Source organism: Lathamus discolor, chromosome 4 (assembly GCF_037157495.1).
Source record: "Lathamus discolor isolate bLatDis1 chromosome 4, bLatDis1.hap1, whole genome shotgun sequence".
Taxonomy (NCBI): domain Eukaryota; kingdom Metazoa; phylum Chordata; class Aves; order Psittaciformes; family Psittacidae; genus Lathamus; species Lathamus discolor.
Window position 1 is genome coordinate 50,160,093 of NC_088887.1, and position 24,682 is coordinate 50,184,774.

General features: G+C 42.1%; 1 protein-coding gene across 7 annotated transcripts in view; it reads left to right on the forward strand.

Annotated features, from left to right (window-relative positions):
- GPM6B (glycoprotein M6B) overlaps window positions 1-24,682 on the forward strand; it is a 108,235-nt gene that overhangs the window by 58,457 nt on the left and 25,096 nt on the right. For 2 of the 7 annotated variants that reach the window (XM_065677431.1, XM_065677433.1), the window contains exon 1: window positions 17,551-17,626. The exons of 3 other annotated variants lie outside the window; for them this stretch is intronic. In XM_065677431.1, coding sequence (XP_065533503.1) covers window positions 17,566-17,626 — 61 coding nt within the window. In that variant the 5' untranslated portion in view covers window positions 17,551-17,565. Of the gene's footprint in view, window positions 1-17,528; window positions 17,627-24,682 lie in introns of those variants that run through there. 2 more of the 7 variants (XM_065677437.1, XM_065677439.1) reach the window with 2 other exon arrangements.

Here is a 24,682-nt window from a genome sequence, read left to right on the forward strand (position 1 = left end):
CAGAGTTGCTGCTTGGGCAGGAGATTCTCCAGTTTTGGTTCCTGAGGTGGTCCAATTGTGAGGTGAAACCCACTGTGGGTTTGGCACAACCCTGCCTGCTTGCAGGAGTTGAAGCACTGCTTTCCCACTTATGTGGGAGGTGGGTGCAGTCTGAAAAAGCTCTGCCATCTCCTGCATCTGAACTGAAGTAATTTCTTTACTCGCATCTCAAGTCCCCTGTAGTCATCCAGAAATAGTGATCAGTGCGGTAACCTGAATCCCTATGTAAAGGTACATTTGTGCTACCCATCTGCCTAAAGCTATGCTTTTTTGCATTTTCCTTGGTCATAAACATGGTATCAGCATCCCTTCTGAGCCTGCTGCTTTGGTGCTTCCTCCTTCCTAGCTTTGTATGTCATCGTCCCCCCTGCCTTTTCTCTCTTATCCTATTTCACCTCTTGGGTGCACATATTCCTGGGAAAGTATCCAGAAAAATCGTTCAACCCACGTATCATGTGCCATCACCTCTGTTTTGTGTAGGAAGGTCTTCTATATTTGAAACCAGGGCCATCTGTCTTGTTCCTAAAAAAAAAAAAAAAACCAAACAGGTTTCTTGCCGTTTTCTTCAAGGGTGATGGTCACAGTTCTTGTGTGTAACTTCAAAAGGAAAATGCAACCCATCCTATAGTAATAATATTTGAAACTTCTGTTTATCAGTAAATTCTAAAGTTGAGTCTTATTTCACTTACTAGATCAAATTTCCCACAGCTCCCATATGGTGGCTACTTCTTTTTAGTGGCTTTAGAATCTAGTGGCTTTTTATAATCTGAAACAAATGGGTGCTGCACATAACGTAGGAGAGGTGGAGGCAGAGGAGGCTGACAATGTGTGTATTCAAATGATGTGAAAATACAAGTTGGAAAAAAACATGACTGTATCGGTAGAGCCTGTCAGAGGAGGTTTAGCACATGTTATGTATTAGCAAATCATAGCTATTTTGAAGGCAAGAGAATGAAACCTTTTAAAAGGAGCAAGATTCTAGAAGGACACTAATGAGTAAGTATTGGGTACCAGTGTTTAGATGTAATGTCATAGCTGCTAGTTATTGTCCCTGCTGCATGGGTATCTCCTAAGTGTTGTATTGAGTCTTAACCATCTCACTTTTAAAACTCTCTTTGCATTTGCCTCTGACTGTAAAATCTTCTCTAAAAAGAAACATTGATAACATTGGTAAGGGATAAAATACTGCTGTTGCAGCTGAAAATAGTTCATGCTTTTGATGTTGCATTTAGACACAAACCTAAATAAATGGTAAATGATACAAAAGCTATTAAGAGGAGAAACTTGGTATAAAAGAGAAATGTAACCTGTGCTGCTCACTTCAGTCCCTGGGTTATACTTCTGCAGGAGATAAATGCTGAAGAGAGCTACCATGCCAAGGACTAACTGAAGCAGCTTCAGTATTTTTCATGAATCATGAGTCCTTAATGGGAAGAGTACTGATGACTGCCCGCATCTTGTGAACTGTGGTAGAACCTAATTAGCATGAAGAGTTTAGGAAACTCTTACAAAGTTTTAAAAAATAGTATGTGAAAGAAAGAAATAGCTAAAAAGTCAGAGAAACATTACTGAAGTGTTCCTCGGGGTTAACTTGAAAGTAGCTTTCTTGTTCCTGGAAGATGTAGCACACACGAATGGGAACCTGTTTTATTTGTTAACATTTTCTGTTCAGATAATTTGGTACATTTAAAGGTATCTGTTGCACCTAATTGACCACTGTAGTTTCGAGTCCATCTGGAAATCTAGGCATTTACTGTGAAAGATCAATAAAGTGATTTTTGTGCTTGTGAAAACAATTTTTCTGGCCTAGTTTATACATTAAAAGGATAATACACCTGTCCTCCATTTGTAAAGTATCTGAGCAAACACTAAAGGAGAGTCTGTTGGGTTTATGTACTTTGTTTTCCAACACTGTTGTAATGGCATGTTTCCAAGCAAAAACATTTTTTCCCTCTACTCACTCACATGCACATCAACTATGCTGTATATCAAAGAAAGGTTAAATTTGGGCTGAAATGTGGTCTGAAGGAGAGAGGGAGCCAGAAACTCCTTCTATAAATGCATACTGTGGAGGAACACATATTCTTTCCCCATGTCTCCAAATTCAGGGTTTACACCAGCTTTGAGAAGCTAAGACTTTTTAAAAAGAAAACGATGAGTTGCATAGTAGAAATTACAAGTATTTTAAGATAGAAATAGCTGCTTTCATTGCTTCCCTCTCTGTTGCATTTCTGAATATCTGCTCAGCTTTGGGTGTGCAATTTCTTTTTTTTGGTGGGATTGCACAGGCCTTATTTGCACAGCATATCCATAGCAGCGCTTCAGCTTGTAGGGGTGGAAAGTGGGAACCTCTGTGTATTGTTAGTAGGTATTTTGTGTCCTTAGGAAAAATCCTGAGCAATAGTGAGGGTAGACCAGCATGTCTAACGCTGCATCAGATGATTCAAAACTGTGGGAGAATTACATTTGACTTGTGTAGGGCATCTCACATACTTGGTTGCTACATCTTTGATTAATTGTGATTTCTTTCTTTTTTTTTTTTTTTTCTATGAAGCTCTAAACCTTTTCTCTTTAAAATATTTAGAAGAGGGATGATACCTTGTCAGCACCTGTGGTGTTGTAGGAATAGCAGAGGTAGAAAGGAAACATGAGTATGGCTGTTAGAGAGAGAAGGGTTTGTATGTTTCAAAGCATATGGGCACTTGAGTGTTTCTGGAGTTGTTCAAAGGTACATCTCTACGAGAAAGTCCCACTGTAGCAGGACACAGGATATTCCTCCTCAGTTTGGGATCAGCATGTGCAGCATGCCTGTGACCGTGAAGAACTGTGATGTGAATGATGGGCTCCATACAGGCACTACGCTTCAACTACGAATGAGCAGGATGCATAGGATGCGATGTGGGGAGGCACTTCTTTCTCCTCTCACCCTGCTGTGTGCCAGCTTGCGTCACTGTCCTGATGTTGAACATGATGTGGCCACTGGCCCAGCTCCAGTATTTGGCGTTCCCCACTCTCCAGCCTTGATTTGAAAGGATTTTCCTATTTTATGGGACCCTGTTCCTCTGTCCCAGCACAGCTTTGGGAACCCAGAATGCTTTTTCATGTAACAGCTGTATGTGTGTGTCTAAACAAGTGCTGAGGCTCTTACATTTAGAGCAGAAATTTTAGGCTGGCAAATCTCTACCATATCCTGAGAATGCTGAAAATCACCTATACCTTAACTTGATACTTCCTGCTAGATTCCCCAAGTCAGAGCAGTGTTTGGAAAGTAGTAAAAAAAATAATGATCCAGGAAGTCAATTTTGTTACACTGAGTTAATAGGATAAGAAAGGAGACATGAGGGACATGTCCCGCCTCATAGTAAATCAGTTTCTAGTTGTGTGCCAGTAGTTTTGGGGTTTGTTTTTTCGTGGGATTAATACAGAAGACCAGAAACTATTTCTGCCTGCAGGAGCAGGCATAGTATGTCCTGAACATCCTCTGTGCCTTCTCTTCTCACTGAAAGCTGAAGCATGAAGCGTATTTTGAGATACTATATTGGTCACTTGCACAGAAGAAAGTAGCAGTAGGTGGGATACTGGGACAGTTAGTAACGCTTAGTGTGGAAGTGAGAAGGTAGTTTTGTTTCAGCAAGGTTACGACTCGTTATGCCAAAACTAATGTAATGAGGATGGTTTATTTTAGCTTAGATATCATACCTGTTGGGGTCCAAGAAAAAGCAAGTGAACCTTTGGTAGGAAAACTGTCAGAGTTCAATACCCTGTAGTGATCTGAGTTGTAAAAGCCCGTCTCATCACATGAGAATAGAGCGCTCTTTCTGGGGCCTTCTGAAAGGAAGAGTGGTGCCTTTGTTGATAGGGTGCTGCCCTGTGCCAGAACGCCACGGCGGATGGCAGCATGTGCTGTGTATTCATCATTGGTCTGAATCCAGTGAATCTGAAGAATAAACGGAATTTGAGGATGTTTTCCTTGATTGGTAAAGTACTGTGGTCAGGTCCCTTTGGAGCATCAGCAACAAGAAAGGCACTGCTTTACCTTGCTCTGACTTCTTTAACTTACTTTCTTCTCCACATCCCAGCCATCCTGAAGAGAAATCAGGTGGGTGAGATGTAGTGTTTCCTAATCGGTGAAGGGCTTTGTTTTAACTCTGCCTTCTCTTTTCTTGATCTAAGTTCAAAGTTATGAGACTATTTTACTTGAAGTTTCTGTTGATAGATCCCATCCCCAAGAAGCCTAGATCTCATTGCTGGGTTGACCATGGCTGGATGCCCACCAAATCCACTCTATCACTCCCCTCCTAAGCTGCACAGAGAAGAGAAAATGTTACAAAACCCTGTGGCTTGAGGTAACAGCAGGGAGATCACTTAGCAATTACCATCATGGGCAAAACAGACTTGACTTGGGGAAAAAAATAATTTATTGCCAGTCAAATTGAAGTAGGACAATAGGAAATAAAACCAAATCTTAAAACCACCTTCCCCTCACCTCCCCTTTCCTCTTGGGCTTAACTTTACTCTCGAATTCTCTACCTCCTCTCACCCAGCAGCACAGGGGAATGGGGGTTGTGGTCAGTTTATCATGTTGTCTCTGCCACTCCTCCCTCCTTAGGAGAGGACAACTTGCACTATTCCACAGTTCCAGCATGAGATCCCTTTCACAGGAGAAAGTTCTCCATGAACTTCTCCAAGGCAAGTCCTTCCCACGGGCTTCAGTTCATGCACTGCTCCAGCTTGGGTCACTTCCATGTGATGCAGTCCTTCAGGAGCAGACTATTCCAGCATGGGTCCTTCCATGGGGTGCAGCCCTTCAGGAGCAGATTGCTCCAGTGTGGCTCCCCTGTGGGGTCATGGCTCCTGCCAGCAAACCTGCTCCATCACAGGCTCCTCTCTTCACGGGGCCACAGGTCCTGCAAGGAGCCTGTTCCCACATGGGCTTCCCATGGAGTCACAGCCTCCTTCAGGCATCCCTCTCCTCCAGTGTGGATTCCTCCATGGGCTGCAGGTGGAGATCTGCTCCACCATGGACCTCCCTGGGCTGCAGGGGCACAGTTGCCTCACCATGGCCTGCACTACACGCTGCAGGGGAATCTGCTCCAGTGCCTGGAGCACCTCCTCCCCTCCTTCTGCACTGGTCTTGGTGTCTGCAGGGATGTGTCTCTCACATACTCTCACTCCTCTCTCCAGCTGCAATTGCTCCTGTGTAGTAACTTCTCCCCCTTCTTAAGGAGAAGCTTTGGCCAGTAGTGGGTCCATCTTGGAGCCAGCTGGCATTGGTTCTCTTGGACGTGGGGAAAGCTTCTGGCAGCTTTTCACAGAAGTCACCCCCCACCCCAGCTACCAAAGCCTTGCCATGCAAACCCAATGCACCACCTTTCTGTTACCTGTAAGAACTGCAGCAGTACAAGTACATCCATTTGTAAATAGAACTGAAATCTGTTTCTGTGCTAAGCTGTCATGGCAGTTGATTGGACAACTCATCTTGGAAGGAGTGCTTATAAAGTGAAGTTCTGCTCAACCTCGCATGAGTGAGAAGACAGGTCTCCATTTTGAACTTTAATTCCCCTGTCTCCTGCCTAGACTGCTTAATTACTCTCATCCAGCTGTTAATGAGTGAATGAAGGCTTCTCAAGGGCAGTGGAAGCCCTTCCTCCTTTTGCTTTGACATGACACCTTTCATGTGGTAGCATGGAACTCTTGTCCAGTATTTTGGTATCAAGTTGTGAAGTGCCTCAGAGTGTGGAAAAATGTGTGTCCTGCCTTTACAAGCAATTTATGAGCTGTGGTAGCAAAATACTTCCAAATAATACATAGTATTTTCCAACCAGATTCCTTCAGCCTCTTTTGGTCAGAAAGTCACCATCTGGTTATTCATGGTCTCAAGTACAGCAAACGCATCTTTAAAGCAAATGTGGAGCTATTGGAGACCAGGAAGAGCTTTCCTGGGGAGGGAAAGTTGGCTGGTTACTGGCAGAGCTGATGCATCAGAGGACAGTGCTAGTCATCAGCAAACAGACCTTCGGGCTGTAGGTGCTTGATGCTGCAAGGGTGTTTTGGTGAGAAGGGTGTGAGAACATCTGCCAGAGGGAGGAATATGTCTACAGTTAGACCTCCGTTACTGCTGCATAGCTGCCATATGGACACCATACCATACTAGTGCCAGGAACTCTTTGGTTCTGATGGAAATCAGCAAGTGAAATGCCTGTCCTGCCAGGTAGTACAAATCTGCAAAAAACACTGGGTTAACACTCTGCAGGAGGGAGCATGGTGCTGCGTGGGCTGCTTGGCACGTGGCAGGGGAAAAGTGGATGGTTGAGAGCAAACTGCTCACAGCAGAGACTGTTGAGTATCTTGAGCACTGCTGCTAAGGAAATCAAGGAATGGAGATGGCTTCTGATCCTCAGGAAAATTCCCTGAAACAGAAGAGTCTGAACAAAGCAGACATTTCTTTTACAAGGCTCTTTCTGCAGGCTGCATCCCAGGATTTTTTTCTGAACAGTTTCTATATACACCTCACTTGCATGCTGCCTGCCTGGGATCTCATTGGCATTCTGCTTTTCTGCTGTAGTCTCATGTTGTTAAGGAACGTGATTTTTGTTCTTAGCTATGCCGCATATAGAAAATTACATAAATACCTTGGAAATCATAGGAGGGAAAGAAAACCAAGCCCCAGAACACCAAACCCTTCTTCTGAGAAACATTTAGACCAGGGAATCTTATGTCTTCCTCAGAGAAAAATCTGCTTAACACAGGGGAGAAGCAGAAATGCTCTTTACCAGGAAAGCCACAAACTGGCTTCCTAATGATCCAGCTGTGCTAATGAGCAATTACAGACCAACACAGTGAGCCGAGGTAGATTGGTTCTCCTAGCCACTGTTGCTCAAATATGTTTTGATATGGAAGTGCTTTATCCTCCTCTCCTCCCTATGTGTGTCATTTCCATCTCCTTGCTGCCCTCCTTTCCCTGGTAAATAGCTATTCACTTTCTAATTTGAAGCAATTTCATAAAGATTGTACTTCTGAGGTTCAGGTCTCCTGTTCATAACCCTCAAGTTAAACCAAAGGATAATCCAAGGGGCTGGGGGAGCTGGTTTGTTTTTCTTTGTACCACAGTGATTTAATTTCTCATTGAAAACTGGTATTTTCAGCAGTGTGCTGCTGATATGGGGGGAAATTGAGCTGTGGGTACAGGATTCTTTATAGTGGGTTACTGTGAATGTGTTTGAGTTCCAGAATCCTTGATGACAGGGTTCATGCTAGTGCTGGGGACAGCCAGACAAGCTCACTGGTGGGTGGACCTTCAGCCTGCAGTTCAGTGGAATCAGTGCATGGACACCATGTTGCTCTCTGCCACATGCTTTTTTTAATTTCTTTAAAGTCTGAAATGTAGCAAATAATATAATTTACTAAAAAGCTTTTATCAGTCGTGCTTGCTTTTTTTTTTTTTCAGAAGAGTGAAATTTATTAGATATGCTTGCGACCTGGGAGAGAGAGGGGGAATAAAACTTCAAACAGCGCTGCTAAAAACAGCCTGGGCTGCTTTTGTTTGGACTTTCAAAATGCAGCAGCTTAAAGCCTCCATTGTATGCAGGGGGAAATATGCTAATTCGAAGCGCATTTCCCATCAGAAGCCCTTTCAGTCCTGTCATCGTTGAGATATGAAGGATGATAAAAGCGGGGAGAAGGGGGAGGCCCGTATCTATGGGAGCGCGGCTGCTGGTTATTGTGCGCGGGGAGCGGGGCTGAATAGGGCTGACGAGCCCGGTCACCCGTGAAGCCCCAGGGCTGTGTGGATTCCCATGGGCGCCAGCTGCCCCCAAACCCTGCCAGGACCCCCATCACTGCTGCCAGGGCAGGAGACCTCGAGAGTGCTCTCCGTGTCAGCCACCCTGCTGCCAGCCAGGACAGGAACTTGAGGGTTGCCATCAATATAAGCAAGCACCAGCCACCATCACCCATCCTGCAGCCCTGTAACCCAGAATTTGTTTCTGGGTAACACAGGCAGCGACTTTCTGTTCACCCTAAGTGCAACTGAAGCTGAAATAACTGATTTTTCCTGACAAGGTCCCCTTGCTTCCTTTACAAGTTGTTGACGGCTGTGGGGCAGTGGTGCTTGCCGGCTGTGTGCCACTGAGCTCCCTCAGTGAAGACACGCCTTCAACTCGGGAAATGGGTGCTGCTCCAGTTGGGGTGGCTTTTTTCCTCACGGTTCTGAAACAGAAGGGAACCTGTGAAATGCTACTTAGTCTGTTACAGCTCATTTATATGAGTATGTTTTAGGTTGAGATAACTACATTCGTCAGTGTTTGGTATATAGTAAAAATCTGTAAGCCCTACTCTTCAAATACTGTGTGATAGATAGAAAAACCTAGGATTTTGGAGTTTTTCTTGTCTTTTTTAAAGTTGGGGTTTATATCAGGAATCTGACCCTGTTGGTCTGGAGCTGGGGAGATGCTCAGTTTACGCAGGATGACTACTTTTTCTGTTTTCTTTTCAACAGGTGCTAGGGTTGTTTTATTGGAAAGAATTTGGGATTAAATGAACTCGAGGTTCTGATAATGTTGCTATGATATTTACTTGGAAACAGTTCAAAATGGCAATGAGAATTTAGTTGTAGTTGTTTGTTTGTCTCTATAAGCCTCCAGAGTACTAATAGCAAATTAAACTAAGAAAATGGGCTTTTGATTGCATTTGCAATCTGGTGATGTTCTTTCTGCGATAGAAGTATGTGCTGCACTCAAACACACAATCAGTTTAAATATTTCTGAGGACCATAGCTGGAATTAAGTGCTTACAAATACTTTTAAAGCTGTGCTTGGTCTTCAGTTTCTTCCCTGTAGCAGAAACTTATGAACAGCCAAATCAGGCCTGTTGATTCAGGCTGGGTATGAGAAGCTGTGATCTTTTTACTGCAACCTATGGGCAAGACTCTGTTTTGCAATTAAAGGAGCTCTATCCCACATTGAGCAACATCACTTGGGTCTCCTCTAGAATGGTGAGTGCACAATTGACGTAGTACAGTTTTTTGATATGGAGACACAATTCCTCCTATGGACCAAAGAAATAACCTTAGACAAAGGCTTGGCCTTTGTTTCTGCCTTTTGCTTTTCTCCATTGGTTTAGAGTTAGGGGGTTGTGGGATTTTTGTGGGTTTTTTTTCAATATATCTATTCCTTCTTTCTTTCCTTGGCTCCTTAGCTGCTTTCTTTTCCTCTCCAAATGGTACAGAAAGGTGGAGCAGATGATGGTACTTCAGGAATCGATAGTGGTAATAGATACTCAAGGTGTGTCTATATTATGACTGAAAGCAAAAATACCCAGTGCAATTTTCAGTAAATAGGAGGATCTCCAGAGCAAGCACATAATGGTAATACTTAGTGGCTACACTTGGAAAACTCTGAGTGCAAGAGAGATGGTTGCAAATGTGCTGAAACCCTGAAAGAGAAACAAAACAGGATGGGAATGATAAAGGAACAGATGAAGGGAGTAGATGCTAAATGAATTTCATTCTGACTCATGATATAGTGCAGAAATGATGCCTTTCAGCTGTTTAAAACAAGTGAATGTCATCTTTGGAAAGAAACAGGGAAATGAGGATGTAGCTAGGCAGTGTCAGGGTGGGATTGCTCAATAGAGAGTCTGCGTGTTTTTCAGGTGGAGGGACTGGAGGCCATTTCAGAGGCCAGGATCTTGTTCTTTCTGCTCCGACTGTGGCAGGGGCTTAGCCATTGTGCAAGCCTTCCTTTGTGCTGGGCCTCAAAACCTGCCAGGCTGCAGGATGGCTGCTCCCACAAAACAACTGAAATGCTCTGAGCTTGTAATACTTAAAATTAGGTGAGACGAAGTATTGGAAATGTATACTGTAGGGAATAACCCTGCCCTGGCAAAGGATTTTACTTGACAGCCTATCTGGGAATCCAGGTTGAAAGCTGCTACTTTGTCCTTAACTCACCCGGCAGCACTTTTGTCTCGGAGCTTGCTTTGTATGCAGGATCACCCACTGCTGAGGTTTGGCGAAAATTGAGGCGTGACATGATCCAGACGGAGCTCCAACCGTGCTTGTGGTTGGCAGGTTAAGTTAGTCCCTGTTTATAAGGTAGAGGGTGGGGTTTGTTTAATTGTGCTGAACTCCCCAAATGCACACTTAACTTTTCATGGCTGCAAGTGAAAGGCCTGTTAAACACTTCAGCGGCCATGGTTGTTGTCCACCGGTAGCATTCTGAAAGGCATTGTACAGCACAGAAAGAACTGCTACTTTATACATGACTGGGATCCCAATTGATGCAGCTAGAAAGAGGGGATTGGAAAAGCTAGCCCAGTCAGAATTGCCTGGCACACATTTAGTTGATGAGTTAATTGGACACCCTCAAAGTGGAACTTGTTAATGTCCTGCCCTGTTCCTAATGAGGGTATCTGCTCTTGCAAAGCATACAGTGATTAACTGGGGACTTTCGTTAGTGTCTTAACTGAGAATTTCTTGGCTAGTGCCTTGTGTGTGAACAGAACCTATATTTGCAATTCAACAGGTAGTCCACAGCTGCATATCAGAACCAGTCCAGGATCTTTCCCAACGTGTAGTTTAATTACACTAGAATGGGAATTTTCAGTATCAGGGAAACAGCTGCAGTAATGGTGACTTACAAGGTGCTGAAACTTTAAACGATGAATTTCAGTACCTTGTACTAATCATTATTTTGATGCTTTCTTTTACATCAACATTTTGGCTGCCATATTACATGGGTTTTCCAAAACACCAACACACAACTACCCAATAATCCATGAGTGGGTCTTGGAGCAATGTGTAGCTGAGCCTAGTGTTGGTAGGGCCAGCTGTTCAACCTGGTATACTGAGGTGAGTAATGGTGCCTAAGAAATGGTGGTCTTGCTGTGTGGTGTAGCTCTGCCTCAAACTCCAGTATGACACTGAGTGACTTGGTTTTCAGCCCTGAAATCCTGAGCTGGAGGAGGCTGTAGCACTCAAATGGTGCTTTGCTGTGTATTCACTATCAACTTGATTACCTACTGCATGACTATATGAATGATTTGGCATTCCTTTGTTGTGGTTCCAATGATGTTGGTAAGGTTTTTTTCTCAATAAAAATATGTATATAATCATGCATATGCTTTCTTCTTGTATATATGCTTACAGATCCATACGTGTTTTCTGCTTATGTGTACACACGCATATCTGTATCTATGATTTATGCATGGAATCCCTCATGAAATTCAGGAGGAGTCTTCATCCCTGTCTCTCCCCATGCCTCTCCAGTGTGAGGTACTTTTTCATAATGAATGCTCCTGGTTTCTTTCTGGGGAGCTGTAGAGTTTTGTACTTCTTAATACCTCCCAGCTTTTCTTCATGCTTTGTGAAAAGACTGGACTGAGGCCAAGAATGAAGAACAAAACGAGCGCTGAATAGATGAGAGATTGTAGGTGGGATGCTGAAGTCTATGCAAAGAGTGGGAGGGCAATTTTGAAAATCAGAACTGGATATAAAGTTAACACTGGATTGTCTGGTTAAATCTGACTTTGTGGAGCAAAAGAATAAGTTTGTGTCAAGGCTGAACCCAGTGAAGTTTAGATTTATTTATAGGTAGAGAAAAAAAAATCAACAGGTAGCCTCCCAGTATTAATTTTGCCTCAAACTCTCATGTGTTTTGAGACTAAGCAGCTGTATTAGCAGGAGTGTATTATAATGATACCTTTGCTGCCTTCTAAAACGCTGGCAGAAATAGCTTTTCTACAAGTACAAGAGGCACTTCTACTTAAGTGCTAGCAAGTGTGACACAGATATCTAGGATGCTATTTGAGTATGTCCAGGCATTTAGAAACTCTTGCTGGTCTTCTGAGATGGCAGTAGGCTTTGGAAACAGTATTGGAGAAGAGGGTTCATAGAAAAAGCTAAGTAGGTTGGATGGTCTTTGGGGTGCAAAATTAAGGGAACAAAGACAAAAGACCTGAGCCTGTTGTTTTCCTGCTGCACTGCAGTATTCCTGCTGCTGCCGAATGTGTGATTTGAGGCAGAGGCATGACAGCTGGGAATCCCCACTCTATTGTGAAGGTGACAGAGAAAAAAAAAAAAGGTGTTTATGCATCCCAAACTCCTAGCAGAACCTAGCTTTTACAATGATGCAGGAGTGTTTGAAGCACTGTTGGAGGGCTTCATATATTAATCGTGAAATGTGAGGATATTGCCACTGCAGAACAGAAAATGTATATAAGATTGGGTAATGCAAAGCCTTGTTTTGCTGCCTAATTTTAAATTTAAAGCATTTGAAACTTGCCATGTATTATACTTGTAGGAAACTATACATATTGCCATAAAATGGTTGAGCTGCAGTAGAAGCTGAAGATGACCATCAGGACTGGTACTCTGAATGTTGCTTACGGAATGAAAGCTTCTGCTGGAGGAGATGCTAGGAGGTCTTTGCTTTTTGTTTCCTATATTTCCGTGCTCCTTCAGCTGTAGTATAGGGCTCCAGTTTGTCGGCATATTTCTTTATGGCTTGCCAAGACCATGATGATTCTCCAGGCAGCCTTGCAGGAGATGAGTGCAGGAAGTGATGCTGCTTCCAGCTCAGTTTCAGATGTAGCCTGTTTTGTTTTCATTTGTATTACTTTTCCTCAAGTCTTTGGTGTGATTGAGATTGTCGTGTTCTGTCTATCAGTTTCCCCAGCTATGTTTTTTAAACACAATTTTCTTATACCTTTCTTACTTGTTAATAAGGTAAACCTTACTAAGTCAGTAGTTAGGATAAAGAAATAATATCTAGCATTTTTTTAATTACTTTCATGCTATCAACTGCCTTTCATAAGCAGAAATGGACTTCCCAGCTGCTTAGGGACATCATCAACTTTTGCTTTCATTTTTACTTTGATTATAGCTCTTCAGGCTTTCCCCTTTGGTCGCTTTCACATCTGCCGTTTGAGTCATCTTTGGGACTAGAACTTGATCAGATTTATCTACTAGAAAAGCCATACAGAACCATACATTCACTCTTTAACGGTTTTTTGCCCCCCTCCCTCCCACAGACACCCTTTATGTTCCAAATAAAAGTTAGGCATCAGTGTATGTTCTGGATTTAGGCTGTTTATTGCCTTTGATTCTCACCAGTTACTGTAACTGCAGTTAACTGAAGCAGTGTCCAGCTGGAAGCTAGCAGGCTGGCCAGACAATTGCATGAAACCCAACAAATGAACGACATCTACTTTGCCTGCCTGCTTGCCAACAAGCATTTAGCTTGGCAGTGCTTAGTGCCATCTTTGTGGGGCTTTATTAAGAGGGTCACAGAACTGGCACCTTCATGCTTACCCTCCTGGACTTACCTGCATCAGTTAATTCAGTGATTTTCTGTGTTTGTAAAGATAACTACTTAATGCTTAAACCTTTAGTTTTGCCCTTTCTACAGAAATCCAAGATTGAGAACCCTAAGTGCAGTGTAGACTCATGTTTTTTCAGTAGTCTATCTTTTATATTGTGGTAAAACTGCAGATTTTTTTCCGCTGTTACTTGTTCATTAATTTGGGTTTCATTTTCCCAGTAACTTACTATGTCTGAAAGAACGAGCCCCAAATCTGCTTTTTTTTTTAAGTCCTTGCCAGGTATATGACTGCTGCACAGCTAAAAGCTTGTTGCCATGTTTTGATTTTATACACATGGAAAGTTTGCCTGCCTTTGAGTAAGCATGGAGATTGGGCTTTATACTCAAGTCTTAGGTAACTGGTCTAAAGCTGGTCTGAACATCAGCAATTGGTGTGTTGAGAGACACACCAAGTTACTGCATGTGGATTTATGCTTTCTCTTGAATATTTTTGGCATATTTCCTTAAAAAAAAAAAAAAGAAAAGAAAAAGGGTGTTCTACAAGTTGTCTTTAAGATTAGTTGTTTGGAATACATGTCAATCTTGTTTGAGGGACAGTCTTGTATTTTAGCTTCTGAGTTTCAGATCTCATAGGCTAATCTTAAATTGCTCTTGAAGTATGTGAGAACACTCTTTATTACAGCTCTGTGAAGCCTTTGTAGGAATGGCAAGTGTGTATTCATCTCCTGAAAGCTTGTGAAGAATTTGCAGTAGCTCATGATAGAGCTTCTCAGCCTTCAGGAATGTAAACTAGATTCAGTGACATTAAAGATAGATGTTCAAAAGGAATTGGCGCATGAACAGAATTTTTTTTTTAATAACTTTTTAAACTTGTGCAATTGGGCTGTTTTTCTTGACTGAACAAAATGATTAAATGCTTTTTAAAACCTAGATAAAATAGATTAAAACCTTTATTAAAAAAAACTGTTTTGCAGTTAATGTGACTTGATCTGCAGTGCTTTCAAATACTTTGCTCCGCTGCTATTCATCTTGAAGTTTGGCTGTCAGCTCAGAGCTGTGCTTTAGCAGCAGAAGCCCTTACTGATCAGGCCCTCTGCTCATTTCATTTTCATTTTGGTCTGCAAATCAAACTCTGGGCTGAACTCCTGAAATGTAACCAGCTGCCTTCCCTAGTTGCTGGTTATCTAAATCAGCCTGGTCTGTACAGCAGGTTTTTGCTGAATATCAGTCTTTAAAGAAGTTTTTTGTTTTTTCTCCCTTTATGGCTTAGTCTTCTGTCATTTTATCATAGGCTTAGACTTGATGTCTTCCAATCTCATCAGGTATTATGAAAAGGATGTATCTATTAAGGGAGGCAGCATTGGATGAGACAACTTTCTGGCTGAGATTAATGCTCAAAGCTCAAGATCAGCACCCATGTTGGCACTGAAGGAAATAACATATAGTTTGTTTTATCTGCTGTGTTTATCAATGACAGTGGAGAGGTTGGAAGATTAAGAAATGACTTAAGATGAAAGTGCTTAAAACCCATCATACATTACAGCAATCTGGAAAGTAGTAAGAAGGGAGGGGGGTGGGCAGAACTTTACTCTCATGCATCACTTGAAGCTTTTAGAGGATGATTTAGTAGGTAGAATTAATGCTTTTGAATAGTTAGGATTGATGGCTTTGAAGTCTTCAGTTCAAGCTTTTGTGAAGTTGATTGTGGTATTGTGCATTGATTTCTTCTTTGCTTGTTTGGGGAGGGGGTTATCTTTTAATATTTTAGACCTTCCTAAGTAAGCAAAAGTTGTTAGGAAATGGAGGTCTGGACTGTGACAGTAGCAAGCAGAAGTACAGAATGAGCAATGAGAAATTCCAAGAAGGGAATTTTAATATCAGAGGCAATCAACTGTTTTGACCAGTGACTAAAATTTACATTACTTTTAGCAAGTAGGGTGTGTTTGCTATGGTTTTTCAATTTTAATAATGTTATATAGAGAACAAAAACCACTCTTTGTATAATATTTTGTTTGTATAATCATTATCCCTAATGTAAAGAAGTCATCTTTCCTTTCTTGACTGTGGGATTTAAACAACTTTTAGTAACGGTTAAAAGAATACAGCAAACACATCAACTACAATTTCACCTTTCAGCTGATTTCTTGAGACAGTATGTTTGCAGTACATGGTTTTGCTGGGCGGGGATTTCAAGGTGTATATGGACTACTGGGTGGGCACTGGGGAAGGAGATAGGAGACATACGACTTGCACCTGGTTTGAGGTCTCTGCCAGGGTTGATGATTTGATTACCCTCAGGAACCCAACCCATTGTCTCATGTTGGCTCCTGAGGATACTTCCTGTCCTCTGCACATACTACCTTCATGCTGCTTACAAAAAGGTCTGTTGGGGTGGGAGCTTCAGCTGCAGACTTTTCCTGGACTCCAAGAAAGCTTTTTAGGCAAATACTTGTGATGGTGTGTTATGAAACCCTAGGGTAAGCCCAAGACCTCTTGGCAGCTGAGCTGAAGCATATGTTTCAGCAGTAATGCCCAAAGAAAAGTAACAACTGTGGTGACAGTGGTTAAGAGATGATGATTTGTGCACTGATTGCTTGCAAGAGAAGAGAACTTTCTCTAAAGGTTGAGTCTGAGGGTTGTTTTGTGCTTTTCACTAGGCGCCTATAGAAATAAAAATGCACAGCAAAATTGTGGGTGTAGTAACTTCAGCCAGAAGAGGCTGAATTGAAGCTACAAATCTTTGGACTGCTTCCCTCTTCCCACTCTCCTGGTTGAATCTGTTATATGGAACATGCAGCGTGTAGGTTTTAACATCCCCAGCATTTGCTGAATCTGCTAGGCATTTTTGCAGCCTGCAGGATCGGCTGTGGTGGCTAGACCAGCAAAGCCTGCCAGACTGCAAAGGCCATTGCTCCATGGTTGCTCCATCATCCTACACACAAAAAGGGGTCCCTTTGGGCATGTCTGCTCTGTGCAGTGTGGCATGCTGTGAAGCCACTGAGACAAGCAAAGTGATAGGTGAGGTTAATTAGCCTCAGTGCAGCATTAAATATGTTATTTTGGGGTTTGGAAGGAAGTCCTGCACGGTGTTGCCTTGCTCTGTGTTTCCCCAGCTAAGAGCAGTCTGTGCACACCTAAATTCACCTCACACAGTGCAGCATAGATGTGTCCTGGCTTTGTTGCTGCCAGAGTCAGGTTAGTACAGCTTGTTAGATCATATTGCAGCCTGTCTGGATCTGGGGGAGCATCAAACATGTCCTTAACAATAGCTCTGCACTCACTTCTAAGCATGGCTTTAGGTCTCTAACGACAGACATTCTTTTAAAACCCAAGCTGTGTTTTCTTAAACATTTTTTCCTTTAAAGTATTGCACATGCATTTTAAGTCACTTGAGCTTGCTTCCTTTCTACTTGTGCCTTTTTTTCCATCGCGCTTGCTGGTCAGAGAAAGAATTTAAATTTTCCATGTATTTTATATATATATATATATATATACATATACATACCCACTTTTGCTTTTATGCTTCTCTCACAGAGTCTTTTGCCGTGGGTGAGCGGAACTTAGTCAGCAAAGAAAGCAAACAGAGAGAGCAGACCCATCGCCCCCTGCTCCTTGAAAGAGCAGAGGGCATGTGGAATAAATCAAAATGCAAAGCATAATTACGAAGTCCCATGGGAAAGGGAACCTTGAGATTGTATGCTGGCGTGCACTCCCCTTAGAGACGGCAGCTGGGGGGCTCACCCCATGGTGGCCAGGGGGCTCCTTTCTTTCTCGCCTGTATCTCCCCTCCCGATGTCACTGATCCATTCACCGCCCAGAGAATTGATTAACATTCGTTGGGAGACAGGGAAAAAGGGGGAGAGCGGAGGGCAAGGGGAAGGGGGCTTGAGCTAGTGATGCTGGTCCCCAGGACGTGGCAAGTGGAGGCACGGTCAGGAGCAGGATGGCTATTTTATAGCTGGGGACCGCGGTGACGTATGGCTGAGCGCTTGCTGGCACCGCTCCTCGTGGACCAGTCAGCGGAGCGAAATTGAAGCTGACAAGACTTTTCTGGCGTTTTGGAAAGGACTGTAATCTACTGTAGGGGAGAACTGAGCCATTCAATCACCGCCGCTGTAAATAGGAGACGGAAGGGAGTGAGAAAGGAGGCGAAGAGAAAAAGTGCTTGCTGGGGGGGGAGGGGGGGGCGGCATTTTTGGTGGATGGTATGAAGCCAGCCATGGAAACTGCAGCAGAGGAAAATGCAGAACAAAGCCAAGAGAAAAAAGGTACCCAGGGGTCTAACAATAGCCTGTTTAAATCTTTTCATTCAGGGGGCTTAAAGAGGTTTAGGCCAGTTCTGTCACTTTTTCAAATAGCTCTTAAACAATCATTACTGCATCTTCGGGCTTTCAGCTATCCTTTCCTGCATGGCTTGACAACAAATTAATAGAGCGGCAGTCTTTCTGTCTGTGTCTGTATTTGCTCTGAATCTGTCCTAACCCTACCCAAAATGATGTTTGCAAAAGAATTCTTGTTATTGCTGCATCTTTGATAGATTTTGGTAAATTTGGTTTACAGAGGTAGCGTGTGCCTGTGTGTTTGCATATTGTTTTCAGAACCATAATCTGGTGTCTTCATTGAGGCTGGCCATGTAGCCAGGTTTTGCAATGCAGTGTGGGAGACCTAGGTTATAATACCATATAATATGTTATAGTATCTCGTAATGTTTGTGTAGCTAGCTTGATGCAAATGCTACTTTTATTTTTAAATTCCTTTTCTGTGGTTTTGTCCGGCAAATTTTGCTATTGTAGAGATCTGCTTGTGGTATAGTAATGGAGAATAATGCAATGAGTTTCACAACATGAGATTTCAGGATCTGTTAATCACCAGGAATTGTTGCTTAAGGGAGAGAACAATTCCATGGTAGTGGTCCTGCGGTAGGGAGATGGAGGCGCAGAAGGAGAGGTGCTTCATCCATCCCAGCCTTCCTTACAGATGATTTATTTGGTCTGGAGTGCTGAACTTCAGAGGGTAGATTCAGCTACCAAAAGATGTTTTGTTTCTGCATCATATCATTTATGACAAGTGAATGTCCCTCTTCAGTGTGGCAGACTGTGTATGAATTACAGCAATGGTGTTTTGCAAAATGATACAGCAGCAACAAAATTACTGACGTTTCTACTGCCTTTTTACATGAGTTGTTGTATACTTTTGAACCTGTTGTGTCATTTTTAAGCAATCTAAGTATCTCAGAGGCATAAGCAGCTGGTACACAACTAATACATTTTGCCAAGTGGAATTGTTTCATTTATTGTTAAACAGTTCAGATACAAACATAATGACAAATCCCTGTACTGTCCAGTACCAGATTCTGTTTTCCTACTTCAAATCTGTTTCCTCCTACACACTTTGTATGATTCAAACCTAGCTTCAGTTTCAAGTAAATGAAATTTGTCAAGTGATTATACGTAGTACTACATAATCTGTTAGGGATTTCACAAAAGGAGGTCCACTGATAAGAGATTAAACTCTGAAAGTCATTACTGTGTGTGGACAATAACCCACCTCACTGTAGATGTTGAGAAATTGATGTACAAAATGTCCTAAATACCTTGACTGTAAAACTACTTTGAACTCATAGATCACTCTTCAAAAATTACAGCATTTTTTGCTTCTGATTGATGAGTTTCCTTTAAACTGATAGAACTCATGTACAATAAACACCAAAGAAAGTTATCCGTATGCATCAGCAGCTGTGCAAAATGAAATCTGTTGCTGAGTGTGCTTATGATGAATTTATGGTTTCCCTTTTGTTTTGGCAAGGATGAAAGCACAACATGTAGAACAGTAAATCTGTTACCAAGTCAGGGTGCTTGATCTGTTGCCTTCATAAGATGCAAGTAGGGGAACTTCCTATCTTAATTTTACCACCATTTCCTAGCTTTTCTGTGATAATTTTATACTTTGGATCTGTTACATAGGTATGTGTATGTAACACTTCAAGGCTTTGTTCTTGCCAGTTCCCTAATTTCTCAAAGTAACACATGGTCTCTCACATTATGCTCTTTTTTTCCTATTCGCTTAAATTCCAAACATGTTTCACAGTGAACTAGAATGCAGAAAGCTGAAATAGTCCCACTCCTAGTTTCAATAGCTAAATAATTAGCCCAGGTCTCTCTGCAAAGTTACTGCCATGAAGCAGTGATGTCGGAGGCATATTTGATTTGTGGGGGACACGACAGGTTTTCCAAAGTGCTAAGGCTGGTGCGCCCAGTTGGGTTTTCAGATGGGCTCAGCAGCTATAAGGTGCCTCTGAAATGGCAGGATTTTTCAAAAGAGTTCTTTTCCCTTTTCTCATTTTCTCATGAGCTTTTTCTCTGTGTGAACAAACTTCCAGGAAAATGCTGCTGTTTCGTTTTGGGAGTATGAAATAGAAGATGACACCTTAAAAAAATGATTCCATTTATTGTCTGGACTGGATCCCTTGCCTTCTGTGCCTTACATGCTTGCTAGGCTTGCAACATTTGCTTCTCCCTCCAAGATCCTACCTGGACTTAGTGTAATGGCCATCTTTTATGTGATGCCCTAGATCCAGGGATTGCAAGGCAGCCACCACAGCTTGAAGCAATTGAAGTGCTATCACAAAGTCTTTTAACTCTGCCTTCCAGAAATGAATTTTCCAAGGAGATAACTGAACATCTGAAGGAGTTTGGGGGATGTCACTGTTGCTAGGACTGAGCAAGAGGTCCTGAGCATTCCACTTTGGGTATTCAGGTTGACACCACAGCATACTGTCCGCTGCCAAGTTCTGGAGAAAGTATTTGCATTTAGCTAATAGCAAAAGTACTTTTAATCTAAGAGTTTTTTCCCTGTAAACAAATTTTAAATTACACTTTTCCAGGTTGGACTTTTTAATGAAAGGACCTCCTCAGTGATGTGCTGTGTTTGTATAGGATACACACTTGGAGGAAGTTGGGTTGGGACTACATGCTGTCTATATACAGGGCTCCCCGTACTCGGGAGAACTCTGGAGAACAATAACTGCCCAAGCACTTGGGATGAGCAGCGAGATCTATTTTCGGTTCAAGCACCATAATACAGTCAGATCTGAATGGTGGTGTCTCATAGGTGCTGGTTTGCATTTCCCATCCCTGTGGCAAATGTGGATGGCCAGTTATTTCGGACTGCAGTCTAGCTGGGACAATTTACACATGCTAAGATGCTTTATGAATAATTACTGAATGATAAATGAAAATGATTGACCTTATTTAGAATTTTAAAGTTTGCAAAATTTTATATGAATTCCAGGTTTATATTTTAATAGTTATTATTATGAATATCCTGCCTGATTCAGGCAGTGCTATTACCCAGCTGATGGATTCAGTGTTTATCAGACATTTGTTTCTCTGCACCCAGATGAGTGGCTGCTGCCCCAGTTTTTTAATTGGAAATGGAGCAACACCCATGTTGATGGAGATAAGAAGGAAGTCGGTTTTATATACTGTGTATCAGCAGCCCTTATCAGAAGAGAACACCATGAGCAAGCTGAAGCAAAATGTTTAACAGATACTTTACAGGGCTGCAGGACAGATTGGATGCATTTTAAAGATGAAGGTTTGCAAATTATTACAAATGACAGGGTTTATCTTGCAGGCATTAAATTAAATCAGAATGTGAGGTCTGGGCAGGCAGATTTACTGAGGTGGAATAAATAAGAAAAACGAAATGCCGTTTTGCATCAGCAGTGAAGGATATAGATCCTGATACACATTAACAGAGACAAGAAGTTTCCCTTTACATTTAACTATGAGAAATTCTACCAGGTTTCAAAATTTAAAAAAAAAGTAAATTATCAAAACCAACCAAACAAAACCCCACGTCAGCTGTGGATGACCGTAGTGCATTCACAAGGTACGCATGGGAGGATGGAAGAAAGCTATTACACTAGGATATAGATTCCTTATATGAGCACATATGATGTTTGAATTGTATATGCTGTGCTGGGGAATAATGAAAACCAGCCAGAGCAGCTGTACCAAAGGTTCCTTTTAATTGGCTCTTCTTTGCTAATTTGCTCTTCATGAAAGATGACGTTATGCTCTGGAATAGCAGTGTGCTTTTTTATTTTCATCATATATGAAGCTATCTTTCTACTCTTAAACTCGAAGTAGACAAGTATATGGTAGTCAAAAATAGAAAGAAAATACTTCAACACAACTGTGTGGCTGCGTAAATGAAGCTGCTGAAGTGTTATGTGAGAAAGGGGTGAGTTAATGTGCAGTTTGTTAACTTTTAGTGAAATTCTTTTTATGCTGTGAGCTTATGACATATGAATGTGTTACAGGTAGATGTACTTTGCATGGCAGCAAATTGAAAAAATTGTCTTTTTTTAGATATGTGTTATGTTATTTGGTATATAACTAAAATGTTCAAGCATACCCATTTAATATTAGGCTCAAGCCGTTTAAAGATTTGTAGTATGCTGCATATTTTTTTCCCATTTTATACAGGTTATTGGTGTTTCAGATGCCCTGAAAACACTTAACTGCCTTAAGTATAAGTCCCTAAAGAGTACGACTGTAGGAAGAGAGGTCCAGCCCAGAGAGAATCTGGGACACACGATATTCTGGGGATAATAATTTGGTAGGCTTAGTGATTTAGGTTTTAATGAATAGGATTTGGTTTCTAAATAGGAGGGGGTTGAAAAACACTCAGAGAACATACTCATACTGGTCTGGACAACCTCATGAAAGCAGAAAACCCAGACATATGTGTCACAGGATACAGTAATGGGGAGGGGAGCCCAGATGGCACTGCATGTGCACAATGGACTCTTCAGTGGGAGCAAAAGGGCTAAAAAGGGGAAGCAAAGAGGGGTTAAGAGAGTCCTCTTCGGTTACTCTGACCCTTCTGTGTTTTCTGACCAGCCTTGCTCCTAATGCAATATTCATCACCAGGTTGCCAGATCATAAATGACCAAATGACAGCCCTCTCTTTGCTCCTACAGACTGCTTCATCAGCTGCAACAGATGAATGTCATAACTGTTTGTTTGCTCTAAAACCATATGCTAAAGGCAGCAAGCGTGAGGATGTTGGGCACTGGGAGTTTTATTACAGGCGTGCAAGATGATTCATCCCAATGAATATTGAACACCACAGTCGCCATCATTGTGCCTGCATGGTATGACATGAAAACATTGTCAGTTCTGTAGCTACTGCGCCTGTGCAGGGTCGAGTACAACCTGGTGCTGACAGCAGGGCTTGAGTTGCATGAGCTTGGCTGTCCGTGGAGAGTGTTGTAACCTAGACCTGGGAATGCAGTCAGTGTAGTTAGTTCCTCAGAAAGCAGAAAGTAGTCATTTAAAGCTATTTCCTTTCTTAACTATTGGGGTACAGAGTTAAACTTCTAACTCATACGTACTGTGTGCAGTAGTTGTTACGTCACTGAAGCCTGTAGAGCTTTTGACCTGGTGATGATGGGCCTGGGTGGGTCCCAGCAAAGGCACCAAAGATGCCCTTCAGCTTCAGAGATCACGTCAGGCTTGCAGTAAGGGCTACCAAACAGCCATTGCTAAGTGGCTCTTTGTAGAGCAGCAGAAAACCTGAGATTCCTTACAGAATTTGAACTGGCTCCTAATGAAGGAAGCCCTGTTACTGCAAAATCAGAAATTGCTAATTAAAAAAACCCAACTTCATAGAATATTTTCATTTACAGAAATGATGTTGTGTCCACATTTACGGTTTTCATGTTTGTCCCACAGCAGACAGTGGTGACTTCACCAGTGTCTCCCCAGGCCAAGGGAGAAAGCAAGCCGCGTGCTCTGCTGCCCAGATCCAGCTGGATTTTGTAGCTGCTGCAGGAGAAATCACGAATTGTGTGTTCCGGCCTGGCAGGATAAAATCCTTTTGCTGTCAAGAGTTTGGTCTAGATACTATCGCAGTGCAAAAGAAAAATTTAAACAATATTAAAATACATAAATAATATTAAAAATAACCAGTCTTTTAAATTTATTTATTTTTAAATCTGAATCTCTTACCAATATCCAGTAAGTAGCTTCAAAAAAGCAGGGAGCAGATAGTTGGGAGGGAGGGGGCAAAAGATATGCAGTACCAGCAAGGAATTCTGTCATTTTCCGTTTTATATTCAAGTCATTTTATTATGGTGGTCCTTCTGATCACAGAATCATAGAATGTTTGGGGTTGGAAAGGACCTCAAGATCATCTAGATCTCATAAACAGGATTGTTCCTGTACAAACAAAAGGAGATGATATCATTCTGAGTGTGCACATTTTGGAACAATACCTTTGACACCTCTTGAATTTGGTTATGCTCGTAAGATGTGGTATTTGCCTTTCCTAAAAAGAAGGGTAAGCCATACAAAATGGAATAATGTCTTGCAGGAAAAACAGGCTGCCTAATACCTGTTTGGCTGTGCCAAGCCACGAAGTATCCTTTAGAGAGTCACTAAGTTTACATCCCAAACCCAAAAGACTGTGTTGGAGTTTATTTGCTGATGTCAAAGATGAACAAAAAAATTCTTGTCTCAAATCTCTAGATCCAGCATTTGGATTTGAGGCTGAGATTTTTTTTTCTCTTCTTGACATATGCAGATGTAGCTGTGCCAAACTCCTTATTGCACCAGCAGCAAAACCATATGAGAGAGGGACCAGGTCCAGGACCTTCCTAAGCCCCTCAGGGACCAGAAATACATGGTACTCCTACTCCCCCTGCCCCCAGAATTTGTTTGTGATTGAGTCTACAGCTGATGGATTTTCAGCATTGTAACCTTCAGTTCGTCCACATGCTCAAACACTGCTGAATTGAATTTATTTTGGCCAGAGATGATGGTTGCTTTCTGATTTAGGCACCACAGAGTGGGACTGCAGTGCATTTTAAATAAAGACTTGTCCGTCTCACCCTGACAGCCTTGACAAAGCCATAGCAGTGCTGAAGGGGACGTGTCAGTTCAAAAGTGGTTTGATGTTGTTTTGCCAGTGGCCTCTTTCAGGAGGCGCAGAAGCCCCATGCTGGTGAGTGTGTGATGAGTGTGCAGGAGGGTCAGGTGTGATTCTGCATGCGGGGTCTTGTTGCTGAGCTTCAGCTGTCCTCTGAGGAATAACTGCTCTCCTTCATTGTAAACTTAGAACAAGTCTGTTTTAACATACTTGGGTCAGATTTTTGGACGTGAGCAGAGCCTAGGTGAAATAAAGCGTGTGACTTACTTTTTAATGTGTGAAAATAACGGAACAATCTCGTGTGTTTGCCCTACCATTACACATCACAGTAACCATTTTCTTTAACAGATTTAGAGTCTTTTAAAAAAACAGATAATGTGGCTTTC